The sequence below is a fragment of the Alligator mississippiensis genome, chromosome 3 (genome assembly GCF_030867095.1).
Source record: "Alligator mississippiensis isolate rAllMis1 chromosome 3, rAllMis1, whole genome shotgun sequence".
In the NCBI taxonomy this organism is placed as follows: domain Eukaryota; kingdom Metazoa; phylum Chordata; order Crocodylia; family Alligatoridae; genus Alligator; species Alligator mississippiensis.
Window position 1 is genome coordinate 272,203,914 of NC_081826.1, and position 27,503 is coordinate 272,231,416.

The 27,503-nt window shown below is 41.4% G+C and overlaps 1 protein-coding gene across 2 annotated transcripts in view; it reads left to right on the top strand.

Moving 5' to 3' along the window:
* The first annotated feature begins 361 nt into the window (after positions 1–361).
* EMB (embigin) overlaps positions 362–27,503 on the top strand; it is a 38,091-nt gene continuing 10,949 nt past the window's right edge. For both annotated transcript variants that reach the window (XM_014594155.3, XM_019496121.2), the window contains exons 1-8: positions 362–493; positions 4,470–4,556; positions 10,839–10,928; positions 12,566–12,628; positions 14,993–15,182; positions 17,809–17,897; positions 23,823–23,950; positions 26,611–26,893. In XM_014594155.3, coding sequence (XP_014449641.2) covers positions 400–493; positions 4,470–4,556; positions 10,839–10,928; positions 12,566–12,628; positions 14,993–15,182; positions 17,809–17,897; positions 23,823–23,950; positions 26,611–26,893 — 1,024 coding nt within the window. In that variant the 5' untranslated portion in view covers positions 362–399. The remainder of the gene's footprint in view (positions 494–4,469; positions 4,557–10,838; positions 10,929–12,565; positions 12,629–14,992; positions 15,183–17,808; positions 17,898–23,822; positions 23,951–26,610; positions 26,894–27,503) is intronic.

Here is a 27,503-nt window from a genome sequence, read left to right on the forward strand (position 1 = left end):
CTGAGACTGCCCTAACCAAACCGCCCAGCCCAGTCCCGGGCCTGGCAGCCGAGCAGGGCCCTGAGCACATGGCTCCCCGCCCTGCACTCGCACCCCGGGGCTGCTCTTCTCTACCCAGCTGCCAAGGTGGCTGAAGGCAGATGAAAAGCAGCGGCCAGGGCTTGTGTGCCTGCGGCGGCCCCGGCTCCGTGGAGGGGGCACAGAGCAGCACAGCCAGCCGCCCCCGGCCCCCCCTCCTCCGGCCCCGTGTCCCGTGGCGGCGGCTTCCTCTGCCCCTTGCGAGGCTGCTCCGGCTCCGGGCGCGCATCCGCGCTGCGCAGGAGCGGGCGGGGGCGCGGGGCGGCGCGGCGCGGCGCGGCGCGGCTCGCTGCAGTGCTGCTGCGGTTCCCGGCCGGCACCATGCGCGGCTGCGGCTCCGGGACGCGCGCCCTGCGGCTGCCGCTGCTGCTGCTCTCGCTGGCCGCAATGTGCCTGTCGGAGGACGCGCTCTCAGGTAAAACATCCTGCCCAACAGCTGCTGCGGTCTCCAGCCCGGGGCCCAGGAGCGATGCTCTGCTCTGCTCCCCTTGGATGGTGCGGTATCCGACAGGTCCCGTCGCCTTTGGGGATCATTGGGGGGGGAGACCTGCTGCGCGTGCCCTGAAGGCTGCCGTGGCTCAGGGGCATTGACCTTCCCTTCCCTGCCCAAGGTGAAGCGGTTTTCTTGATTTTTTTTTTTTTTTTTTCTTAAAGAGGGGTTTGTTTGGGGTCCTTGTTCAGCGAACAGCTAGTGCATCCCTTGCCGGGCTGGCACCGCACTCCCTGTCTTGGCTCTGTCACTGCTTCTTGCACCCCTCCTCCTTGCATCCTCTTAATAAACTCTCTGCTAGGAACCACTGACACTCTTTACGGTTTAATAGTTGTCCCTGGGCTGCCCCCACGGACCAGGCCTCCTTTGCCTGCCAGTTCGGCAGTCTTGCTGCTCTTCATCAGTTCTTCACCTGATGCAGGGTGTGGGGTTGCACCTACTGATACAATCCACTGGTGAGTCTGAGTTTCTTGCCTTGCAGGCGCACCAGGATTCATTAGTTAATGGGTTTGAAAATTAAAAGTAATGCCAAAACCCCCCCCAAACCAAAAACAAAACAAAAAAACCCAGGAGTTGTTATTTGACCGCTGCACTGTTTTTAAATGGTTCATTATTTATACCCTTCTATGAAAGAGCCAGGCTTGGCAAGTTGTTATTGGGAAAACTGTATAATCAACTAATGTGACTGCTGGGTACTTCTGTATGATATGTGGATATATGTAAGTATTCCTATATATCATAAGAAGTATATCTTTTCAATTCAGTGTTTAAACAACTAACAAGGACACTAGGCCCAAGGCATCCTTCCTTCAGCAACACATGGTTTTCAACAATGTCAAGGGAGGCCAGCCTGTTCTGAGAGACATGTGAACAGCCTGATCTTTCTTTTGAATTCAGTATTGCTGGACTGTGTAGATCAGGAATGAAAGGAAAATTCATGTTACTTAAGTCTGCAACACATGGCTTCTTTATTCCAGAGTGCCTTGCACTACATATACAAGGTCATGACCTAAATAAACAAATGTATTATTTCTATTACATCTGGTTTATTAACATGTTTAAATATTAATTATTATAAGGAAATAAGTGAGGAAAAACCTGGACCAAAACTGAGCAGGGGCATATAAGTCTTCACAAATACCTTCACTGTTATAAGGTTATTCAAATAAGTCTGTACAGAGTGACTGTCATGTACTTCCTTTGGGCTTCTGTCCTTCCTTCCAGAGATTCTTTTGTAAAATTTTATGTCATGGCTTTATAACTTTTTTTGTGAACATACAAGTTTAATGTCCTTCTCACAGTCTTTTAAAACCACTCTAGCTTCTGCCTTCAACTAGGAATCCTTTTCTAATAGATCTATTTAAGAGTTTAAAATCTGTTGTAGCATTAAGTCTACCTACGTGTATAAGAAAGCTGTCTAGGTGCCAGTCACAAGATAGCAGGGCAGCCACATGTAGATGACCTCCCTCTGTGGTTAGTACCTTGTGTTGCCAGAAACAATTCCAGGCAGTTCCTGTAGTGATCAAAGTGGCTGTTTGCAGCAGTTTTAGGTCTGGATGCTCTATTGCAATATTTATCCAAAACTATTAAGGGAAGGTGTTTTCCTTCTAGGCTTCCTTTACTTTTTTCCTGCAAGGGGTAGTGATGCTATCACATGACTATCCCAACTAGCTTCCATTATACACTCCCAGCATTGTCTTTGCTTGATGAAAGTTAGTGGAGTGGACCCACCTCAGCTTCTCTCTCAAAAATTAAAAGAAAAAAAATAAAAACAAGCTGAATCCCAAGCTTCCATGGCTCTGGTGTTAAAGTGCATGGGATTAAAATGCCTGTCTGAGTCCAAGCAAATAACTAAAAACCTAATCCCATGGTCTGCTGGAAAGCACACTGCCTTTGTTTTCCAAATCCTCTGTGTGATATACAACCATAACCAACTTACAGACAGGAGTGGAAATTCACCATCTGTCACTACATTGCTTTAGTGTTTCAGTAGAGATCAAGAAGCTGAGAATTCGGTCTGGCCATTAGGATCTTGCTGATTAATGGAAATCAATCCTCAATTAAACTATCTTCACCTGACATATCTGACAACTTGAGGTACATCATTTATCTACACCAACCTTATGTCCATCACAGCAATCAAGCTTTATGTATTAATGTCAGGTTGATAGTACAGTTTTACCTTTATGAGCTATTCAGTACAGCATAAGAGAAAAGAAGCTCCATGCACCTGAACTGAGATGCAGAAGCAGTACCAGCTAGAAGATGATCTCACGTGTATTCTGTCATCTGCATGTGAATCGAGGAACAAAGTCAATATGAGAAATCTATTACTATGCAGACGGCCTCATAGCTCATCTGGCTGACTTGTGGAGATATAGCAGAACTGCTCTGTAGCCTGGCACTGGAGCCTTCTAAATTTATCATCAGCATGCATTGTGCTGACACACAGTGTTAGATGATGTGTGACAACCTTAGCATCCTCTGAGCCTGTTCTCTGGGCACACAAACACAACAGAACAGACCATGGACATCTCAGCTGCCATAGCATTACCACTGGGAACACAATATACTCATTTTGCCTGGTCTAAAAATTTCCTTCACCGGGCATAAGTCACAGTGTGCACCCTGTATCAACAGCAAGTCAGTTGACTGGTCTGCCCTAAGTAGCTTGAGTCTATCAACTGTTAAGAATCTGTTGCTGAAGGAGACTATTTGGCTATAGTCTACTGTCTTTTTTGGCTGGTAGACTGATTAACTGAAAAACAGTAACTGTTGTCAGCAACCACCACAGCCGTTAACCACATCTGTGAACATAATTTCTCAGAACATAATAGCTCATTAACCACCTAAATTGGTAGTGCGAAGGCCAGACATGTCAGTACAGATGGTGCAAGCCACGAAAGGACCCAGCTGACTCTGGCACAGAACGTTCCTGCTAACCAGTGCTGGAGGTACATAGGATAAGAGATCAGTCTCAGTCCATGCTAGACAGAAGCAGTGTTGTTGAGAAGGCAGCAGAGCTTCGTGGAACTGGCAGGGGACCTAATATTGCTTTTAGCTGAAGGCATATGAGTAAGGTTCACAGTCTCACTGCCTTGACTCTCCCTACTCACTGACTCTGTGGCAGGTTCATTTTATACCCTCCTCTTACTACATTCCTGGATATTTAGTAAAGCCTGGTTTCTAGCACAAAGTTTCTCTCATATTTTGTACTCTCTGCTTTTGATCAGAAACATGTTTTCGGTCAGTGGTCATATACTAATCGCTTTAACCGATTTGAAGAATGAGGTGACATTTATAGAGCCACAACACCTTAGTGAGAGTCTGGAAGATGGGGACACCTAATATCTTTAGGTATTCAGAGGTAGCATGCTTACTACATGGTTACTGCTGGCTATCTCTGGTAACCATTGTATAGGGAGAGCAGAAGCTATGAGCTCACCACCTGCCAACCTTTCTTCATCACTTTGGTGCATCAATTTTGTACTCCCAGAAGAATAGCCCTTTCCTCACTGAGCATAAAAACTGAATTTTTCCTGCCTCTTATCTGAAATGAATTGTGGGTGGGAGAAAAAGAGAGTGCTGTCCCTACTTACTGTTTGAAGTACAGGAGTAGACAGCTCTGTCCCATAACAGTTATCATGAAAACCTCTCACTACTGCTTTACCACTTGCATCCCACCTTGACAATTGTAATAGGTATGTGAAAAGAAACCATCTGAAAGTAATTCTGCAAGTAAGTGCAATTGTGTGTGCTGAGTCACACGGCTGGTTGATAAAAAGTAAACCCACATTTTTATGTCATTTATTAGAAGAACCAATTTTTATTTCATCTCTATCTATGCTATGATTTTAATGGAAAGGAAATCAAATATCTTTCAATTCTTCTTTTTTTTTAGGTCCAACTACGACAACACAAAGCACCAGTCAGCAAACTCAGAATATTTTAAATAATACACCAACGGAGCATAATGTATCTACACCTGGTAATAAAAAATATCTTGTACTTCAGTAGGCTTAACACCGAAACCTGTTTTCTCAGATAACTTGGTTCATCAGATAGCTGCAACAGTATATATAAGCTACATCTTACAAAGTACAGTACTTTCTTTTCAGGACTCTCTTCCTTCAGAAAGGGAAATTGAGGCACCAAATATTTAAATGGATTGTTTAAAAATCACACAGCAAGTCGCTTTCAGAATTGAGGTACAAAACTGGCTCCCCAATGTAAACTCCATCAGTATTTTGTTCTGGTTTCAGTGTAGCCGGAATTACACCCCCTTTCATATCTGGCTTGGCCCTTAAGCAAGGTGCTCAACTTCTCTGTGCTTTATTATTCCCATCTTCACACTTTTCTTTTTAAAAAAAAATGGCAGTAATCCTAATGGTCAACATTTAACAAACTTTCTTAAAGTCCTACCTTTCTTTCTTAAGGGTGAAGTTGCATGTTCTACTTACACCATACTAGAGCCACTTAAAATACAAGCGTCTGCATGTTGAAGCTTTTTAACCGATACTGTGCCCTTTGAGCTTCTTACGGTTAACCCTTGCCTGAAGTGGCATAACTCTGGCTATGCTACCTAGCTTTCGTCAGGGTAACTTCAGTTTGTTCCACGGAGTTAAAATGAGCAATTTGTAGTTCTTCTGCATCCCAGGATGCACAGCTCCCAGCTGCCACCTCTCCCCCACCTCCAAGCAATGATAGGGCCCAGGTTTCCTGGCTCTTAACCTTGCTCACCAGACCTCTGGTGGCAAGTCAGAGTTGTGCAGGCAAGAAACGATATTAACCTATTAACCCCTTACTGTGCAACTGCTGACAGCACATTGTAACTTTACCACCAGTTAACATTCCACAGATTTAGTATGGTCTACGTGTAATGTGTAACTTCACCCTTAATTTTTGCAGGTCTAGAAGGGTCTCACTACAACATCTCACTACTTTACAGCTTTTAGCGACATGGAGATAGTTGCTGACACTTCTACTGGTTGCACTCCTTCTTTTTAGGGACTTGAACAAGGAGATTTGTCTGGCTTAGTTTATAGTGGAAAGTTTGTAGTTTTTAACCCAATGTCTTCTTAGCAGTGCAAAATCAATTTGTTGTTAGAAGCTGCAGTTTGTTTTGCTTGCTAGCCTTGCTTTGTTCCTAAACTACAGACACCACATGGAGATGAAACAATTCTATTGAATTTGAAAAGAATGGAATTTAGTTTACCGTGGGTCGTGCTTGGATGACCACTGCTTATTTTTTCTGTTGATAAAATTTAAGAAGATATTTGAAGAGGCAGAATCAGAACAGCACATTGTTTATTAATTTCAGAAGGGTCCTTTTCTAAAAGGTCTTTTTAAAATCTATTGTGACTTTAAGTTGAATTCCTGTCTAGAAGATGGTCTAGTTGGCCACTGCTTCCCTGCTGCCAAATTTCCAGACCCATGGGAAGGTCCACAGGCTGGATAGGGTAGTGCAGCCTGATCCCGCTGCACAGGCTGGGAGGAGGCAGCGCGCAGCCCCAGGGCCCAGTCTCTGTGTACATGGCCCGATTCCACTATGCAGAGCCAGCACAGGGTGCCAGGGCTCAATCCAGGTACATGGGACCAGGTGCGGGCATGCAGGGACCAGGCCCCAATCCTGGAGCATGGGCCAGCCGAGGGGATGTGGGGCCCAGCTGGAGACGGTGCAGGGCCCAATCCTGGTGTATGGGGCCTGATCTAGCCCCCTGACCAGCCCTGTGCCATTCATCTGGACTGCAGGGCCGAAAAATTGAGTACCATTTCTCTTAGTTATCATTAAATGTTTGTACAATTTTTGCTATTTACATGGAAACTTTTAATACCTATAAGCCTGCCCTCCATCCTGTGAAATGATCTTGGTGTAAAATAAGAGGAAGAGGGCTATTGTTCCACTCTTTGTTCGACCCTGGAGGGTTAAGTTTAGATGGAAACCTAAAGGAATATGATGCAAGCGACTCCCATTGTTTCCAGTTGCTTAAATCCTGCTGGAAGAAAATCAAGCCCTTTATCTGACTAAGTATTCTTATGTAATTGTTAAGAAGTTGTTTTAAAAATGTGTGCTCTATTATATACTAAACTATTTCCACCCAAATAAAGTAGATCTAAGAAAGAGGGAAGTATACTATCATTGGCAGTAAGAACCAGGGTTATATTTTAAGTGATGTATTCAGCACAGTACTAAAGATCTTAAAATAATGAATGCAAAATACATCTGCTGCTTCCCAGTGGTTAGGCACCAGAATTGCTCCCTTTATAAGCACTAACCTGAAGACATAACTAAAATCTCACGCTGGGTGAATAGTTTGGAATCTGATGCTTTTATACTCATAAAGCTGTACTTTGGGTATACTTTTATGGTTGCATTGGAAAATTAGGAAAGAATGCTTCTAGAGTTGCAGAAAGAATAGAATGCACTTTCCTACAATACTTATTTCTGCAAAGGACCATAAATTGAAATTTCTAAAGGCAGTTTCCTGCCATCCTCTGTATTCCCATGCACATTTAACCATAAAAGCATATATTATCACCCAGATTATCAAAGTTGTCTCAAAAGCACTATCTGGAAACCTAATAAAATTTTATTGAAATCAAGGGGAATTAGATCAAGATGTATCCATTGAAAAAGTGAGAGGTATTGACGAAACTTCTGTGAAATCATGACAATCATGCTGGTAACCAAAACAGCAGCAAATGGCTGCTCTCATAACCAGTGCTACACATAGCCAGAGATATTTTAAAGTATATTTCAAAAGCAGGCAACCTAACATTGCAAGTAGCATGGGGATGCTGTTCAAACAAGGCTTGTACTTTTCCCTGTTAACAAACGCTAGCATAGGAACTCTGTATCCAGGCATATCTAGAAGAAACACTGATTATAAATGAAAGAAATGGCCATGTTCAGAATTAACAGCTCATTTTCTGCTTGTGCCACATGGAGCATACCAGATGTGCTCAAAATAACAAATTCAGTATAGTACCCTAGCTTGGATACTGGATGAAACTGTCTAGAAAATTGCAATTGATTAGAAGGATAAATAGTGCCAACTAAGTTCCTGTGCTGCCCGGGACTTTGACAGTTCCACCCACCATCAAACTGACTCTGGAATAGTTTTCCTAGCAAATTCATTTTTTGCACATCACCATGAACGTTTTCTGTGGCCACATTACCGCCACATTACCACCACATTACATTGGAAACCAACAGACTTCTACAGCTACCTCCATACCAGCAGCTCTCATCCTAAGTATACCACTGGATCCACCATCTACAGCTGAGCTCTGCATTACAACTGTATCTACTTTGATCCCATTGACCAGGATGCCCAACTTTAAGGATCTGGAGTAGGGTTTCCTACAGTTGTAATACAATTCTAAAACTGTAGCCACTCAAATCAACAGTGTCAGATTCAGGCCCTTCTCCAACCAGTTACAATACCAGCCTTGAGACAAGAACAAGAGAATCCCTTTTGGGCACTAGGAGGGTAGTAAAACACTGGAATAGGTTACTCATAGAGACTGTGGACTTTCCATGCTTGGAGGTTTTTAAGATCTGGCTAGAGAAAGCCTTGGCTGGGATGATCTAATTGGGGATGGTCCTGCTTTGAGCAGAGGGTTGGACTAGATGACCTCCTGAGGTCCCTTCCAACCTAAAATTTCTATGATTCTAGTTCCTTTGGCTGTTACCTATAGCCCCAAGCTTGAACACCTGAGATATCAATGACTTACAACCCCTCCCGGAAAATGACAACCATCTTAAGGTAGCCATGGAGGACAAATCTGTTCTGGCTAGCCTGCCAACCTCAGACAGCAACTCCAGCAGCAGACTACCTAACTCCTGTTCTCACCAAGGCCAGACCTTGCTCCAGACCCTGATGCCAGCTGTACCCTTTCATCAACGGATACCACATTTAATCATCTTTGGATCAAATAACATGTATTATAACACCCAAGGTTCATTCACCTGCACTTCTACCAGTGTCACATACACCGTCACCTGCTTTCAGTGCTTGCTGCTGTCTACATTGGACAGATGGGGTGATCCCTACATGTAAGAATGAATGCATGCCAAGGTGACATCCATTCCAGAAAGACACACAAGCCATAGCACATTTTAACCTCCCAGGACATTGCATCGCTGACTTCAGAGTGTCTGTTCTTAGACAGCAACACTTTAAAAATGAACTTGAACAGAAAATTTGGGACCAAGAAACTGCCCACAGACTAGACTGTGTTAGGTAAAGTCTAAACAGGGCATGAATTATTATCCTATTATCTGGATTAGTTTTTATAACTGTTTTGTTTTCATCTCTTGTACCCACCTTGCCTCTTTCAGCAATACCTCCTTCTTTTTCCTCCCTTCCCTACACTTTGTACTCTTATCACTGCTTTCTGTTTGGAAGCTCTGCTTCCTGCAGTCCCTTCACAGTATTTGATGAATTAAGCCACTGCTCATGAAAGTTTATGCCATACAACTCTGCCTTAGTTAGTCTGTAATGTACAAATCTACTGTGCCTTCTACTTATGGAAATCAGTCATTGATTGAACCATTTGGCCATTAATGCCCACTGGCCTTCATTAAGCAGCTAATGATTTCTGACAAATTATTCAACTTTATGTACAACACTGCTATCTGGCTTCATGCCATCATCAGCTTGGTGTTAGTTCATTACACCATCACAAGCTGTTCAGCATAGCCTATGAAATTAGAAGAGACATTGGCAGCTAGTTCCATACACCTGAGCTCAAGCGCAGAAGTGGCACCAGCTAGCAGGCAATCTCATTTACATTCTTTCATCTGCATATGAATCATAGAACAAAACCAATATGACAATTTTGATACAGCACATACCTCCCCATAAATTGTTTGACTGCCTTTCAGAGAGATCAGAGTCTGGCACTAGAGCTTTCTAAGTTTATCATTTTGGGAATTTCAGTTACTATACAGATGATGCATCTACTGATCCATAACAGCCATTGGTCAGTCTCAGGATGCCCTGTGGAGATGTAAGACACAGCTGGACAATTCACAGACGTATCTTCAGTCTTGGCACTAGTACCAGGAGCACAATATATTTATCTTTGCCTGGCTCCGGAGCCCTCAACTCTGGGCATAGGTGATGGCATGCAGTCTTTACTGCTTGGAGAGGTAATCAGCTGTCTGGTCTGTCCCAAGTGAATTGAGGTCTACCAATATTCTGGAGTGCTCTGCTGTAGAAGACTATTTGGCTGTTTGACCAGTAGACTGATTAACTACATGGAAACAACAGTTCCCTACTGCCAACAACCACTAGTCTCCTAACTTCTCTGTCAGTCAGCATCATCTTCCATTTAAATTCACTGATGACTTAAACAGGTTGAAGTGTGAAGGTAAGATATGACAGCACAGAGAGTACAAGTTGGGCCCAAAATTCAGGTGACTGGCACAAAGATCCAGCTCTTCTGCTAATGAGATGTCATGAGGCTAATCTCAATCTCTTTTGGACAGAACTGGCATTGTTGGGAAGAGTTTTCTGGAATTGACAGGTATTCTGACATTGCCTTCTGCCACAGGCACGTGAAGGCAATGTCCTTGCTATGCCTGGACATATCCCTGCTCACTGACTCTGAATGTCAGGTTAATCTCTTGCCTCTTTTTGCTATAGTGTTGGATGTTTAGCAAAGCCTGGTTTCTGCTATAATCACAGCTGCTTCAAGATTTTCACATAACTTGTACTGTCTTTGCTTTTGATCACAAACATGTTTTTTGGTTAGTGACTGATTGGTGGTAAGATTGTGTTAATTAATGGAACCATGATACCACAGAGGGAACCCTGGGGAGGGAGAATGCATCTACAGCCCAGCTGGCCAGTTCTGTCACCTAATGTACGGGGAGAGTCAAAGCCAGGGCCCCACCTTATCCCTGGATTTCTCCACACTTTGGGGCACCGAGAGGAAGTGACAGAGAAACCTCTTCCTCTCCTGAGTACCAAAACTGGAAGTTTGATTGCAGTACTCTGGGGCCAGGCAGATTTGACACTACTGCTTCATCACTAACAAGCCCTGACAATTGGAACATGTATGTGCTAAGGGAAACTGACCGAAAGTAATCCTTCTGCACAGTAAGTGCAGCTGAGCACTGAGTCACACAGCTGTCTGAAAAAATACAGTGCACATTTTCATCTATTTCATAACAAGACCCAGTTTCTAATTCATGTTTATTTGTCCAATCCTTTTAACTGAAAGGAGATATAATTGTAAACTTTTTTTTTTTTTACCCCAGGTCAAGCTATAACAACTCAAGGTGTCCATCAGGAAACTCGGGAGAGTTTTTCTGAGAATACATCAGGGGGGCATGACAGATCGACAGATGGTAAAAAAACACTTTTAGCTGTTTGCCATTATCCCTTTTTTAGTAAATGGCCATGATAGCTTTTTGTCTGCTAAATTTTATATAATGTAGTACATACCTTTCAGGACTCTTATTCTGAATATTCAGATGGCTTTTCCAAAGTCACACCACAACTCCTTGTCATTATCAGAATCAGAACCCATGAATGAAATCTTGGCTGCACTGAAGTCAGTCCTATAGTTGCAACTGCTTACCCAGGCTTTATCAGTTAGACAAGAATGCCTCACAAGCAAGTTGCTCACCTTCTCAATGTCTTAGGAAGTAGACTTGAAATCAGATTTAAACAAGATAGCTTTCACTTCATAGAATCACAGAAAATTAAGGTTGGAAGGGACCTCAGGAGGTCATCTAGTCCAACCCTGTGCTCAAAACAGGACCATCCCCAACTAGATCATCTCAGCCAAGGCTTTGTTAAGCCAGGCCTTAAAAACATCCAAGGATGGAGATTCCACCACCTCTCTAGGTAACATCTAGGTAACCAGTGTTTTACTACCCTTATTGTGAAAAAGGTTTTTCCTAATATCTAACTTAAACTTCTATTGCTGCAACTTGAGACCCTTTCTCCTTCTTCTGTCATCTGTCACCACTGAGAACAGTCTAGCGCCATCCTCTTTGAAACCACCCTTCAGGTAGTTGAAGGCTGCTATTAAATCTCTCTCAGTCTTCTCATCTCCAAACTAAATAAGCCCAGTTCCCACAGCCTCTCCTCAGAAATCATGTGCCCCAGCCCCCAAACCATTTTCATTGCCCTATGCTGGACTCACTCCAATTTGTCTACATCCTTTCTGTAGTGGGGGGCCCAACGTGGACACAGTACTCCAGGGGTGGCATCACCAGTGTTAAATAGAGGGGGGAAGATCACTTCCCTCAATCTGTTGGCAATGCTTCTACTAATGTAGCTCAGTATGCTGTTAGACTTCTTCATAGCAAGGGCACACTGTTGACTCGTTTTCAGCTTACTGTTTGCTGTAACTCCCAGGGCCTTTTCTGCAGAGCTGCTACTTAGCCAGTCTGTGCCCAGCCTATAGCGGTAACTGTAAGCACACAGACAGTTCAGGCACATGAGTTGTTCCATGGTAAATCCTGCTTCTTGGTAATCAGACAGTTTACCCCTGAATCAGGCTAAGGTTTGTAGTCACAGCAAGGTCGCTGCAAGCATATGAACCTTTACTGTGGGTCATATGCTCTGTAGTAAGTTCCTGCTTCCAGTTACCTTTTGTCAATTAGATCATTTATCCATACCCTTCATTTCCTCATCTTCCTTCTTTTCCTAAAAGAACTTGCACTAAACCTCATGTTCAAAATGTAGGCCTCATTGACTTAAGCTAAATATCTTTTTTCCTAAATTGTCATAATTTAGAAGTTTCACTTGCCCTCAGTTTCTATCAGCTTTATGACTGTCACAGACACCTTCTTGTGGTCAGACTCCTGGTTGATACTGAGTTAGATAAGGGGAGTTGTTTTGTTAATATTAGACAGGCCCTGGTGTTTGTATTCGTGTATTAAAAGAACCCATTACAGTACAGCAGTAACTCTCTGCAGCAGCATTGCATCTGTAAAGAAGAACATACCATTTGAGCTTTTCTATTTTTTAATAGGTCCACGTTACACCACACAACAGACTAATCTCACATGGATGGCATACAACATATCCATACCTGGTAAATATATTCATTCTTCATCCTCTAGTATGTTTACAAATAATTTCCTTATATTGCTATATGTATGTGCCTAAAGTGCAGTCACTTCTCAGTAAAAGATCTCATCCATAGCTTTACCAATAGCACTATAGTGGAGAAAAATACTAAAGCATAGATCTTGTAAAAGAGAAGAGATGAGTAAGCTTGTCCCATTATTCATTGTTATTCTGTTCTAATAACTGTTATGCTGCAGAAAATGAGACTCCAAACATTTTATTAGAAATACAAGTAGGTGCAATAAGCACTTTGTCTTATCAACTCAGAATGACAAAATGTAAGAACCATAAATCAATTTAAGGAGGGGAAAATATGCTGTTCTAGTGAATTCACTTAGAGAAGCTGAGAGGAATTTAGGGCAGAAGGTACTCAGCAACTCAGCATCTTGCACAACCTGGTACATTGGGAGGTGTCAAGGAGAGCCACAAGTGAATCATGTGAGGGAAAAGTTCTGTTACAAATTTGGGAGCTGAAACAAATGTATAGGACCAATAGAGGCTGAATTCTGAGTTAAAATAGCTTACCATGAGTTAAAGTAAGAAGCAGTTGCCAACATCCAGTCTGTAAGGCACTGAGGAGTCTCAGTTTCTATTGGATGAAATTCGTTCTTGGGCAGAGGGCTAGTTGGATGGGCCCTATGGCTTACTTTCTAACATCTTTCTTCTCAGGAAGGGTAAAGGATGTGTAGTGTGCTCAGTGCACCATGCCTTTTACCCATCCTGGATGCTGCATGATATGCTCCTGTGGAAAATAAACCTTTAGGATTTTCAGGCAGGCAACCAACAGCAGATGTATCTATTAGGCAAAGCAGGAATGCCCAAGGCTGAAATGAAATGTCAGCATTTTGCATGGGGGTGTGAAGCCAGAGGTTTATTTTATATTTATTTTATATATGACTTAAATGGCATATTATTCACATATTTTTTTTCTCCGGCCACGACAATTTGCAATAAAAATCTTATTTTTGGCTATTCACATTTGTATACCCAAGAAACTGGTCAAAAGCCACACACACATGCATCTAGAAATGTTCTCTCGTTGTTTATAGTATTAAGAATAGCTCAGGGGAATAGAATAGCAAGAGCAGATGGAACTGAAGATAGCTTAAATAAGATAATATACAGTCGCTTCAAACAATATATTTTTTTTTAAACTCAGAAGGACCATGGGATAGATTTATAAAAAAAAAAACAAGGGCCAGATCCACAAAATAATTTAGGTGTCTAACTCCTGCTGAATTCAAAGACAGTTAGACTTACAGGGCCAGATCCAGTTTACTCCCATAGGGCATCCTTAAACATGCCCTGGGGTGTGGGCAGGCTTTAATTGCAGGAGCTCTTGGGAGTTGCTGTAATTAAAGTGTCTGCAATGTCTCATGTATTCAGCATCCTGCTCTTCAAAATGTCACCCTGTTTCTAGGGACTCCCCAAGTTAAGAAAGGTCAAACTCACATTTCCCCTTTTCCAGTAAAATATCCTAACAAGCAGGCTAAAGACTAAATTAAAGGGGTAACTTTAAACCTTGGTGTTGAAGGAGTGGGGTCACTGGGTGTGTTTGCATGAGATGCTTTGCCATGCAGTAGATTAGGCGGGGATGCCTCCCGGTAGTGTGGGGATCAGGACCCTCCTGGTCATGTGGCCATCCCCCCACGTGGCCTGATCTCTACCCCCTCCCACTGCCATCCCCCAGCTGGCATCCTGTGAGCCTGGAGCTCTCCCTGGCTGCTGCAATGGGGCAGGGGGGCAGGAACACCCCTGGTCTCACCTGCTCTGCTTGGGAGCAAATTTGCTCCCAAGCCAGCGCACATGTCCTTTTCCCAGGGTCAATTTACTACTCTTTTGCTCTTTTTTTAATGCATAGTAACTTTACTGTGCATTAATAGCATGTGTAGACATGTCTAGAAGAACAGAAAACAAAATACAGCCTGACTCTGTGGCTTGTGTATATCTGTCACTTAGACACTTTCAAAAGCCTTATTCAATGTCTCTTAACATTTAGCTGTCTGGTTTTATGCTTTTCCTTCTGTAGAATGATTTTGGATTCGCCTATGCTAAATAATTGACTGGTTAAACAAATGGTTGCTTAACACTCTAGTTCTGTCTACATTAAAAAGTATATACATAAATAACAATGGGCCAAATACTCAGCCTTTTACTAGTATAAAAGCAAGAAGGTATTTTCACTGCAGTTCTCAGGTTTTACAACAGTGAAAATAAAAACAGAAATTGGCTCATTAATTGGAAAATATGCTTTAAAAAACCTTCCTAAAATGAAGAAGCATGTTGTTTCTTTCAGATCATTTCTCATCTGTTTTATTCCTTTTGATAGGATTTTCTTCTCCGTTAATCGAAAAAAATATCACATTAGACAGTCCAGCTAACATTGAACTTTCGTGTACTGTGGCCAGTGTATCTACTCATGCGGTAGCCATTGAAAAGACTTGGAAGAAGGATACTAAAACAATTGAAAGTAATGTCACCAGTAATGAAACCAAAAATGTCTGGAGTACTCAGTATAAGTAAGTAGCTGCCTTCTTGATTGATGTTTGAAGGAATACAATTAAATGCATGTGTTGTTTGGTAGCTATGGGCAGCTTTGTGACGCACATACTTCAGGATATCCGATCAAAAGTTTACTGAATAGAAAATTGTTATGTTATAAAAGGCTTAGACTTTTAAAAGGTCACACTGAATAAGGTACAGTTAGGTTTAATATGTTCCTGTAACTGGTATATGGAAGCCATGCATCAAGTAAAGGGCTAAGATTAGCTCTGCCCTCTCTTTGTCCCCTCTTTCTTTAGAAAATGAAATCCCCTCTTCCTTCAGGCTGGTAAACTCAGGTCTAAGCAAAGGAAACTGAAAAGGGAACAGGTGACTGAGTTAGTTCTCTCAGCCAGTTGCTACTCCAGCTACTGATCAGTCCTCTCAAGGTGTACTGGTGTACTCTGTCCCTCTACTCTCCTTCCCACCACGGGGATAAGAGATGAAAAAGCTTTTTGCCCTCCCCCACTTTATCCACTTACTGGAAGGAAGACAGTGATCATTCATTCTACATACTCACTGACAGAAGCACAGAACCAAACCAGCCTAATTTGCAGAAAAGAGGATTTAGTTTGGCTATTAGCAAAATCATTAAGATGGAAGAACCCAATGGGCAATCTAGGGATGCTGTGAAATCTCCTCTATGGGAAGACTTTTAAGAATATGTTAGAACAGGGCTGTCCAACTTCTAAGTGGCTGGGAGCTGCATGCCCTGTGAGGGAGCCACATGCTGCACAGATCACACCAGCATGGGCCACAGGTCCCCTGCTCTGCAAACTGGACTGGTGCTTTTCCCACCCCTCCCCCTCACCAGCATGTGCAGTGCAAGCATGTTGGCCTCACACTCAGCTCCCCAGCCGCAGGCTCCCGTGTTGCGTGGGCATCCCAAACTACATGCTTCCCTGGCACCACAGGCTGTGCCGTGCCCCAGATCAAGTCTGCTCTGATGCGCTGGATTGCTGGTATGACAGACCAGACAAAAATATGTGTATAAATGCCCAATGATTCCAGATCAACGTTTCTATGGTTCTAATCCTTTTGGGCAGACAGGCAGATGAATAATGCATAATGGATAGAAAAAGAAAAAAACATTTGAAATATATTTAAACTCTGTTACACGTAGGAAGTTTTAAAGGCATATAGAAGTTTCTAGATATGAACTCCCTGGATTGCCATTTTTAATTTTCTAGATTCAAAATGTATAGAGCCAAAAGAGACTATTCTCATAATTTAGTCTGATCTCCTATATAACACAGGCTATACAATTTTCCTGAATTCATTCTTTTGAGAAAAATTAGAATATATATTTTAGAAAGAAAAACATTATTTTCTAATTTAAAAATCTACAATTATGAAGCATTTACCAGGACTACTAATTAGGATTTCTTGATTCCTTCACAGTTAGTTGTTTGTTTTTGATTTCCCAGTCTAAATTTGTCTAGCTTCTAGTTCTTATTATATCATAAACTCACTGGCCATATCTAGACTTCATCTAGGCCATGCTAGAGACTATGGCACTGTAGTGCAGCACATGCTATATTCCAAAAGGGATACACTTCACCACTTCAGAGTGCCATTAGGCACCTTCCAGTCAGTATGATAGAGATAGCAAGCATATTGGCATGCATCCGGTGGTTACCTTACATATGTGTTAGGATGTAGTATGTACACAAATAGGCATGCTGTGCTTCATTCCAGGGCTCCCTAACATGGTCCAGAAGCATTATGCTCATCTCCTCTGACTTCCTGCATAGTAAAGACTATGGAACAGATTCTGTTCCCCCATTAGACACATAAGTGGATGTAAGCCCCTAAATGCAATTCTGTTCTAATGTGAAAAACTGTTAATATAAAAGGTGGATGAGTTCTCCTTGCTGCTTTTTGTGACTCAGTCTTCAGGGTAAGATGACAGTGGGCATGTCTATACGTACTAAACTTAATGTGCCATGCCTACAGCACGTTAATGCTCTTGTAATAACAGGTACTAACTAAATGTGCAGTAACTGGCGTTACTTTGCAGTAGTACCAGTGCATGCCTTTAAGTGATGCTAATGCGCAGTAGACTAATTTTGCTGCGCATTAGTGAATCACTGCAAAAGCTACGCTATTGCAGTAATGTGCGTTAGAATTAATTCTACTGCTCGTTTAGCCTCTCATATAGACATGCCCAGTGTCTTACAAAAGTAGATGCATTAATTGATTTTTAGGACTTAAGGAGAGCAGAAAAGAAATGCACCTAGTTGCTCAAGTGTACTTAAAAGGAATCTAGCTCTATCCATTTCATTAAGTACATGGCCACCTAAACCAACCATTTGTGGATGAATTACATCGCATCTTTTGGGAAGATACTCAGTTTTGAATCTCTGTTAGTGAATTACAGAAAGATGAAAAGAAAGATGCTATCATGGACTCACATTTTTTTCTCACAGGGTTTGTATATTCTTTTTCTTTTACCCCATATTAAAAACCCAAACCCCCATCTTTCTGCAAATTTTACTTTGTTCAGTAATTCTTTTTCATCTTAGTATCTGGTATCTAAAATATGAGGAATAAGTGTACCTGGTATCTAAAAGTAGAATAAAAAAATATTTCACAATTTTTCAGATTGCAGATCCGAGAGAAAAAAGACATGGGAAGTTACATGTGTGTTATGAAAGGTGAACAGGAAGTGCAAGCTGTCTTTCATTTAAAAGGCAAGTTGTATTAACTCTGGTTGTTTCAGTTTAAGGACATATAAACACTGAAGTCCTATGATCATATTTTATAATGGTTACGAAAAAACCTTAGTTGGATAACTTTTAGGGTTTCCAACTGTGGAATTTGGATTGAACAGTACCAGCCAAAACACTGCAGGTAAGTGGGAATTAATACCAGTTATCCATATTTGTCACTTGTGAGGCATGCAAAGAAAAGTTTTGGGCAAAGATTAAAATATCAAACAATGTGAGTTCCTTTCCTCAAATCATAACAGCTAATGGTCTGGTCTTATTTCTTCTACTAGAAAAGAACGATCCTATACCACTTTGCATAAGTCTTTGAAAAAACATTAACCTGTCTATTTTTGTAATGAGTCATCATCTTAGCATAAAGACAAAGTAGAAAAAAGCAGTGAGCACAAAGAAGACCTATTTGGTTTTTTTTGTGTTAGTTGTTTTTCAGCTATGGAATAGGATCACGCTTGAACACACAACTTGAGCATTCGTGGTAAAAGGCTACTTTAGGTTTTTAAAAAGTGATTAATGATCTTAAAAGCCTCAATTTTTACGTGCTTCTCTTCATGTGGTTTGATTTTTTTTTTTTAGTGAATGGGTACTCATTCCTTTCTGAAATCAGGCTTTTTAGTGTTATTAGTTACTCATTAGTGCCAAAACCTGAAACAGTAAAATTGCTAGTCACATTTGCAGATTCAGACCAACAAGACTTAATTGACATTCACAGGAGAATCAACAGTGACATAAATACTTGAACCAGGTTTTAGATAACAAATTCAGATATGGATGAAAATGGGCAATTAAAAAAGAGTTATTTAATTCAGAATAAATATGTACATTGTCTTATATATCTGTACAGAATACGTGTGTGTTAAAAACATGCCGTTTGGATATGTTAGGAATTAGAACGTACCCTAAATACTGGCAGGTAAAATTCAACCAACCTTAAAACAATTGAAACTAATGTAAAATATTGTAGAATTTCCAACAAAGAAAATGCTATCCCTTACTTCTGGCATCACGTAAAACAATAAGGTAGCAAAATACAAAAGTGTAAGAACAGTGATAGTTAAAGAGAACTCAAAACATACAGAAAAGTTTTTGGTGTTCATTGATCTGTCAAGAAAACCAATAGAATCAGTGAACAATACAATATATCTACCTGGTTATATGCCCTAAAAATACTATGAGCCTTATAGGAATTGCAGTTAGTAAGCTAAGTTTGCAGCTGAAGTATACTAGCTCAGTACTATTGTAGTGAGTGGAGCTAATGCTGATTTATCTCAGCAGGATATCTAGTCACATAACTTTGAGAGAGAAGCTGGAACTTTATCCCTCTTGTTACAAAGTCTTTAATAGCAGCATTGACATCTGCTTTCAAACTTCCAGCCACTAGAGAGAAGACCGCTAACTGCACTTATTTCTGTGTTGAGGGGCAAAAAAAGGGAAAAGAAAGGAGTATATTGTTTTATTTAGACTGTCTTTCCACATCAAAAAATGTCAACCTACTTTTCCTTACCAGCACCTGGATAAGATTTAACGGAATGTGTACTCTAGTCTGTTTTAAATAGGTCAGAGGAAGTCTTATCCTTCAGAAAGTATAAAATAGCTACTGTCTTAGCACTAAGAAGACTTAATCAACACAGAAGTCATCTCTGTCAGAACACAATGAATAGGGACTAGTTGATTTATTACTATGAGATGGGAGAATTGCTTTAGAATAGCTGAATGCTGCCACTTCTGATGCCATAAAAGCTGTCTTGACATCCTCTCAGAATGATGCCAATATTCAGGAAAGGGGGAAAGAGCAAGCTCTGTATCTTCCAGTAGTAATGTAATGAGAATAATTTTGAAGGAACAAGAAATTACTAATCTGTTAGTATAGCTGTTTACAAACAGATACGGTCAGATAATTTGTTGAGTAACAAGTAAAGAGATCTATTAATGGACTGATACCAGACTGGCAGGATGTCTCAAGTGGAGTTAGAGAGGGGGCTATTCAGGTTTAACATTTTTGTCCATTACTTGGATACAGAAATAAAAGGTATGGTGGTCAATTTTGTAGACAACACAAAACTGGAAGGAATTGTAAACATTTTCAGAAGTTGGATAAAAATTAAAAGAGATCTTGCTAAAATGGAGAATTGAGCTATAGACAGCAATATGAAATTCAACAAAGTTCTACACATAGGGAAGAAAAGCCTAATTCTCATGTATAGATGCTGGCTTAGCAGTAGCACTGCTAAGGATCTGTAGCATGGTGGATCAGAATGTAACATGAGTGTAATGTGATGCTGTCACAAAAAAGATAAACACAATTTTGGGTTGCATTAACAGAAGAATTGCATCTAGTGGTAGTACCACTCTACTCAATGCTGTTTGGCCTGATCTGAAGTACTATGTCCAGTTTTAAGCACTACATTTTAAAAAGGATGCAGAGGAATAAGAGAAGGTCCAAAAGGTTAAGAAAGTGAGTTGTATTAAGAAATACTTAAGGAACTAGGTATGTTTAATTTGTAAATCAGGAGGTGAAAGGGACCTGAGAACAGTTTTCAAATGTATGAAAGGCTTCCATAAAGAAGATCAGGTAATATTGCTCTCTCTTGCTTGTTCTCTGTCTCCCAGAGGACAGGAGATGTAGAAATAGACTTAAAATGCAGCAAAGCAGATTTAGATCATATCTCAGAAAAAACTCCTGGAGTTCTAACTCCCAGATTGTTTGCACATTAACACCTGAAATTGGTTTTAAGTATTCATTATGCAGCTCAAAGTTTTGCTAGTCCAGGGCAGGATTATCGCTGATCTATGGGCATTTTTACACGTGCTGGGGGGATGCTTTAATTAGAGTGGCTCTAATTAAAGTGTCGTTGCTGTCTCGTGTATCAGCTTCCCTGCGCTTAAAAATGGCAACGGGGGCACTTTAACTAAAGCTCATTCAACAAGCTTTAGTTCAAGAGCCCTGCCACCATTTTGAAGTGCAGGGACGGCAGACTTAATTAATCAAGTCTGTTCTTACATGCAGGAATTCCTGCACATCAGAGCAGTCTCGCTGGTCGTGTGTATACAGCCTGTGTTGCACTAAGGTGTAACCACTCTAAGCTACACCTTAGTGTAAACACCCTACCTGCCCCCCCTCCTTTGCTGCCCCAGATCAGGCCCACTGGTGCTCCTGCCCTCCCCAGCACCCCAGATCCCTGTCCACCCCTCCACTTGTGGCTGCCTGCGCTATTTGTCCCTGGGGAGCAGGTAGGAATGGATTAACCTGTCTGCCCAGCTGGGACTGCTGCTGTTGCTCCTCTCTTGGCAAGCTCAGCCCCAAGAAGATCAGCTGCTGACAGGTGGGCAGGCAGGTTGACCCTTCCTTGACTGATCCCCTGGGACAGACAGCCAAGCAGCTACAAGTAGGTGGGGTGAGGGGTGGAGGGTGGGGGCAGAGGGGAAGCCCAGAGTGAGAGGGGAGGGGGCAGAAATTCTTACCTTTCCGTCCTTCAGGTCCATGCTGACTGAAGTGTCTGCTCCAAGTTTGAGCTAGTGATCAACACTTGTATGGCTCACAGTGTAAGGTGTAACAAGGCCCTAAGAGCAATAGGACAATGGAACACCCTGCCTAAGGAAATTGTAGGATTTCCTTCATTAGTTTTTCCAGAAGCAGCCAGATAGTTATCTGCGGTAGTTTGGAATAGACACTTTTGCATCTGTGCAAGAAGTTGGACTAGATAACCAGTCATGTCCCTTCTAGTCTGTATGACTCTGACTCAGGGTGTGATTACAAATGAGTTACTGCACGACAGGGATCCATTTGTTCCCAAATGCTGGGATTTTGTGAAGGAGCCATATGGTGAAATACAGTCACACTAGCAAAACTTACAGTGACTTCAGTGGAGCCAGGATCTCACCCATGGTGCCTACAAGAATAGAGAGTCTTACAGAAAAGCTCACAGGTTGCTCAAGAAATATCTAGTACAGAGTGTCCCTGCATATATATTGGCAACAGGTATCCATATAATAAACTTGAATAGATATAGGCTGCCTTGCGGCTATGTATAAAATGTCGGGCAATCTGGGGCTTTAATCCAGTACAGCAAACTAGTTCAAGAAAGCAATGATAGGGGAAGAGGTAACTCATCGTGTCCTCTTCCCTTTTTCAGTAATTTGCTCCGAGGGTGAGCCAGGTGGGTAGTAGCTTCTGTATTCCAGTGATCTGTTATTCTGAGTGGCCAACTTGCAATGGCTTGGGAGAGGCACCTTACCTCCTTCCCTACATGTAGGGATGTGTAGAGACTAGAGATAGACACCATGTAAACCAGCAAGTACTGTATACATACTTTCCATGGTCCATGCGACTGCTAGTGGCAGTTGTACCTGTCCTATCTAGGGCCATATCTTATTACTGAGCTGTATGCCAAACTTTTTCCCACTTTAGTGCAGAATACAGCAGTTTTAAGAGGCTTGTTGGTAAAATAATTAAATTTGTGCTGCTTCCTTTACCTTTCTCTAATTTATTAACTTTTTTGTTTTGTTTTTGCCCTCTTCCCCAAATTGCATAGGATTGGCAATAGTTTTAATGATGCTGTCCCTTTTTATTGAAATGGGTAGTAAAAAAGGAACTCTGACTTAAAAAAGCTCTTGTAAAGATATAACATGCTTTTTATTAATCCATAAATATATACTGAATAATGAGGCTCCAGGTTGACATGGCTGGATTGATGTACATTGCTAATTATATGAATAAAAACTAAGCTTTTACAGATAAATCAAGGATGGTCTAGTAGATTGAGCAAGTATTGAAAAAGTCTATGAAATGTATTTTATCATATATTAATTCAATTAAGTTATGTTAATATCCATTTCCTATACTTATGGAGCATCCAGATTGTCAAATGTTACTAGTATGCAAGCTCTTGCAAGGTGAATTTGTAGACTGAAAGTTTGAATGCACACAATATATTATGTACAGCTGGGGAGTGGGAGTGGATAGAGAGGGGTGCTGAGAGAATATGGGGTGGGTGCTCTTTTATGGAGGTTTTGAACGTGGGTTGAAAATGAGGTTGGGAGGTTGGGTTGTGGGGGGGGAACTCTCTCCTTAGTCAGAGGCAGGGAAGTAGAAGAGGACTGGGTTGCTTTTGAATTTTGGGATTTGGAGGGGGGAGGGGATTCTTCTTTAATGTTTTTTCTTTTTCTGTAATTTTTTGTTTTATAAGCTTTCCTGAGTCCTTTTTGGGAATAAATGTATTTATTTAACTTTGCAACAGAAAATATTCAAAATGTATGGTTGTCTAATCAAGAAAGAGCAAGACACTTACCTTGGAGCTCATATAGATTGACAAAGGTTTCATGATGTCAAAGATTTGTAACTACAACATTTATATCAGTCCTTGATTTTTTTTTTTTTAAATCAAGATACATTGTATATTATTTTGCAAAAAAAAAGTTTTATCAGCACACACAGCTTACTAAATATTACTATTTTACAGTGTTATGGTCTTTAAGTGAAAAATCTTAGAGTTTTAGAGATTGTAGGAATTTTTATATTAAGTTTATGCATTTTTATAGAATACAACAATTTGAAATATGGATGACTCTCAACTGCGTATGGGGAAAATAACAAGAATTTGGGTTTTGCTTTAAAAGCTACTTTTCTGTAACTACTGTACTGATGCTAGCAATTGCAGCCATTCTGCAAATGAGATTCCTGTAAACTTCAGTGGAAAGTCTGTGTATAGACTATCAGCCAAAAACAACTACTCATTAGATCAAGCATTAGTAGCCATCTGCTATCTAATTGTTTTCCAGTTAATAGAAGAACAGAAAAGTGAATAGATCTGTTACAAAAATGCTTTGATGCTCTCTGTGTTTTAGCTAAGTCCATTAGTGCTCACTTGATGATTTTTCTCTATTTATTCTTAGTGCCTAAAATTAAAGGAAAAGAAAAGCCCATAGTCAGTTATGAAGGAGATTCCGTTGTCATGGTATGTGAAAGTGGCAACTATATTCCTATCACTTGGATCTGGTATACAATTAATGGAAGTCACCAGGTAAGATTTCCATTTGTTGGACAGGCAGAACAATTGCATTAAAACTGATTACAAAATGGCAGCCTGCTTGCCAAGTATAATTAACTCATGGTACTTGAACCCATTACAACTTTGACAAGTCCTACCTTGGTCTTTAGTTATGGCTGATATAAAATCATACACATGGTAAAATTACTGAAGCTATGGTTACTGATCATTAGAGAAAACTTTATGAAGACCAGGATTCCAAAAGGCACTTTTAGGTGCCTCTAATTGAGACTTCACAACACTTCACAGTTATCCCCAGGAATTGATTCAAATGGTCAGGGGAGAGGCAGACATCTCTCAAGGTTGATTTCACCTGTGCAGCCTCGTGGTTAGAGCACTCAACTGAGAAGGCGAATACCTGAATTCTGGGTTATGTCCACATGTGCAATTAACATATAGAAATAAATTTCTGTGCACGACATGGAGCCCAGGGGCAGTCTGGACTAGCAGGGGACCTGTGGAGTCAGCCTGCCAACCCAAGGCTGCCAGGATCAGGCTCCATGTGCTGCAGGGGGGGCTTCCTGGAGCACAAGGTGTCTCAGTGCAGGGCTAGCTGGAAGGCAGCTTTGTGCCCTAGCCATCCAGGGAGTGGCATGTGGAGATGGGAGAGCAGGAAGCCGTGGACTGCCTGCTCCCCTGTCTCGAGGCATGCTGTGCCCCAGTCAGCTGCAGGCCAGAACCTCAACTAGAGCAGGTGAAGACAGGGAAGCAGGCAACCCAGGGCTGCCTGCTTTCCCGTCTCGGCATGCTGCAAAGCCCCCAGGCTGAGACGCACTGTGCCATAGCCACTCTGCAGTTGGCTAGTGTGCTTGAGAGTGGGGAGCAGGCAGCCCTGGACAGCCCTGCTGCCCTGTCTCCGCATTTGTCCTGGTGCATACTTTATTTGCATGCTCTGCGGTGCTTTTTTTGCTGGAGGGTTTGTTTTTTTTCTACTAGGAATTCCCAGTAGTTTGTGGCATCACAAAGAGGTCTGTGCCACAAACTGCATGTGCCTGCATGTGTGGATGCAGCCCTGGGCAGGGACATGCTGGCAGTGGATTGTGGCTTGGCCAGCTCCAGACCATGCTGTATGTTAGAGATATTGAGTCTATGGGACTGGTCAGACACTGCTGTGACTTTTGACTGCCACCAGTTTTCTGTTTTGACCCTGTTCCCCAATGACCTGCTGAATGCCTGGCCAAGCATAGATATTTCTATTTAGAAATTCTACTTCCTGCAGTCCCTTCACAGAATCTGATGAAGCAAGCCCATGGCTTATGAAAGCTCATGCTATTTTTTCTGATTTAATTAGCCTAGAACAGGGGTGTCAAAGATATGACCTGTGGGTTGGATGCAGCTGCAGAACCATATCATCCAGCCCCTGGTACAGCCTGTGGGTCTACACATTGCATGTGGCACATGGTGAATCAGCCTTGTATGCAGTGCCTGTTTCAGCCAGTCCAGGATTGTACTGCAGCAGCACCCACTGTGGCTGGTCCAGGATGCACTCTGGATCTGGCATGTGTAGCCAGTCTGTGGGCCCAATCCAGACTGGAGAGTTGGCCACTTAACACTCATCTGGTCCACAGGGCCAGATGAATTTGACACTCCTGGGTCTGTAGGGGTAAAAACAGATGTCAGATTTCCCTCAAAATGAAGATTTTTATCCTGGAAACCTAGGCTAGAAATAGATGTCACTGAATAAAGTGAATCAGCTGTACAAGGAAAATCCCACTTTCCCTGCTCACCCAGACCCTTTCCTGGCAATTCCAGGAGCAGGTAAGCATTCCCCAGATTGCTTCTGTGGGATCATAGGGGATGACTGGGTGCATGGAGAAGCCCAACTTCCCTGCTTATGGAGAGGTGCCCCAAGAATTCCTGGAGCTTCTCTGTAAGCAGGGAAAACTGGGCATGTTGTCTAGGGACTTGGGAGGCACCTGTCCAGGGTGGTTGGAGTGTGTGAGCAGCTCAGGCTGCCCATGCTCTCCCACCACAGAACTAATAGATGTCCGCTGCAATAAATCGGCAAAGTCTATTACAGTACTACCTTTTGCTGGGCCACAGTTTTTCCTTTGCTGTGGCATGACAAAGGATAGCACAATTTGTGCTGCCATAAATTTTATGATAGCACAAATGAGGTCAGATGACCTATGTTTCCACCCCTACAGATGTACAAGCCCATTTTTCCACTTTAAAACTGAGTACACTTTATCCAAGATAACACTTTTTTCTGGGATTATTGCAGTTTATCTGATTTCTTGCCTTTTTTGTCCAAGGAGAAGCTGTGCATGTAAAGGACTATGCTGCTCCCAGGTTTTGACTTGGGTCATTCAGAACTGCAACATCTGTTTTTACCCAAAAGTGCACATCTACAGTGACTTCTTCTTGGTCTGACAGGCAGTGAAATCAATAGCAAAACTTTAACTGAATCTAGTAAGTGCTTCACTAGGCCCAGTCTAATTAGCAAGTATTCAACACCTCTCAGGAATTGTCACAGATTTTGGAGTTTATACATTTAAATAAAATATGCTACAAAAACATCACTTGATCTTATTTGACCCTGATGCATACAGACTTTTCAGTTTTCAAAACATACACAATTACATTAATATTTTAAATTTTGCATTAATGATTTTTAAATGTCTTTATATTAGGTTCCTATTAATGATTCCCTGATGCCAGAGAAGTACATAATTGATAAAACACCTGCCAACAAAACCCATCTCAAGATTATGAAGCTCACAGGGCAAGATGGTGGATTATATGTGTGCCAAGCTGTATTCAAACTAGGAGAAAACAATGGAGAAGTGAATCTTAAAGTTCTCAACTACATGGTGCCACTCAAACCATTTTTTGCAATAGCTGCTGAAGTTATTGTATTAGTAGCTCTTATTTTCCTTTATGAGATATACTCCAAAAAGAAAGAAATGCTTGCAGGTAGGATGTCTTTTTTATAACAATAACAAAATTTATATTAAGACTACTTTAATGGGGAGGAAAGTAAAAATATTTTATAATAAAACATAATGACTGGACTGATCTCTGAGTTCAGACCCTGCTTTTAGATATCCTTTTACACTGAAACAGACCAACAGAATGAGCTCAGTGGGTTTTAGAGAAAAATGCTAAAATTGCATTGTTTTTCTGGCATTTTCCTAAGTATGGCTAGAAGTGCGAATTTATTGCATGTGTCAAAGGCATGAATACTTGAGTCAAATTTCCATATGTTTGGGTCAACTAATGGGATGTGTGATGTGTAGAGAAAAAGCTCAAAGCTCAATTTATAAACTCTTAAAGATATCTCAGAGTTACATAGGTATGATATGGTATGGGATGTGGAAATCAGGAGCATAGTGAAATTAGTATTAACAAAAATGGATCTGACCTGTATACTGATATTCTGAGTGTGAATAATTTAATTGGTTGGATGCTTCATTTTATTTTTTAGCTTATTGATTTATCATTAAACATTAAGAGAAATATTTTCCATTAAACTAATTTCATAATAGGTATGTTCATTAACTTGAGTGCTATTATAACCACAAGG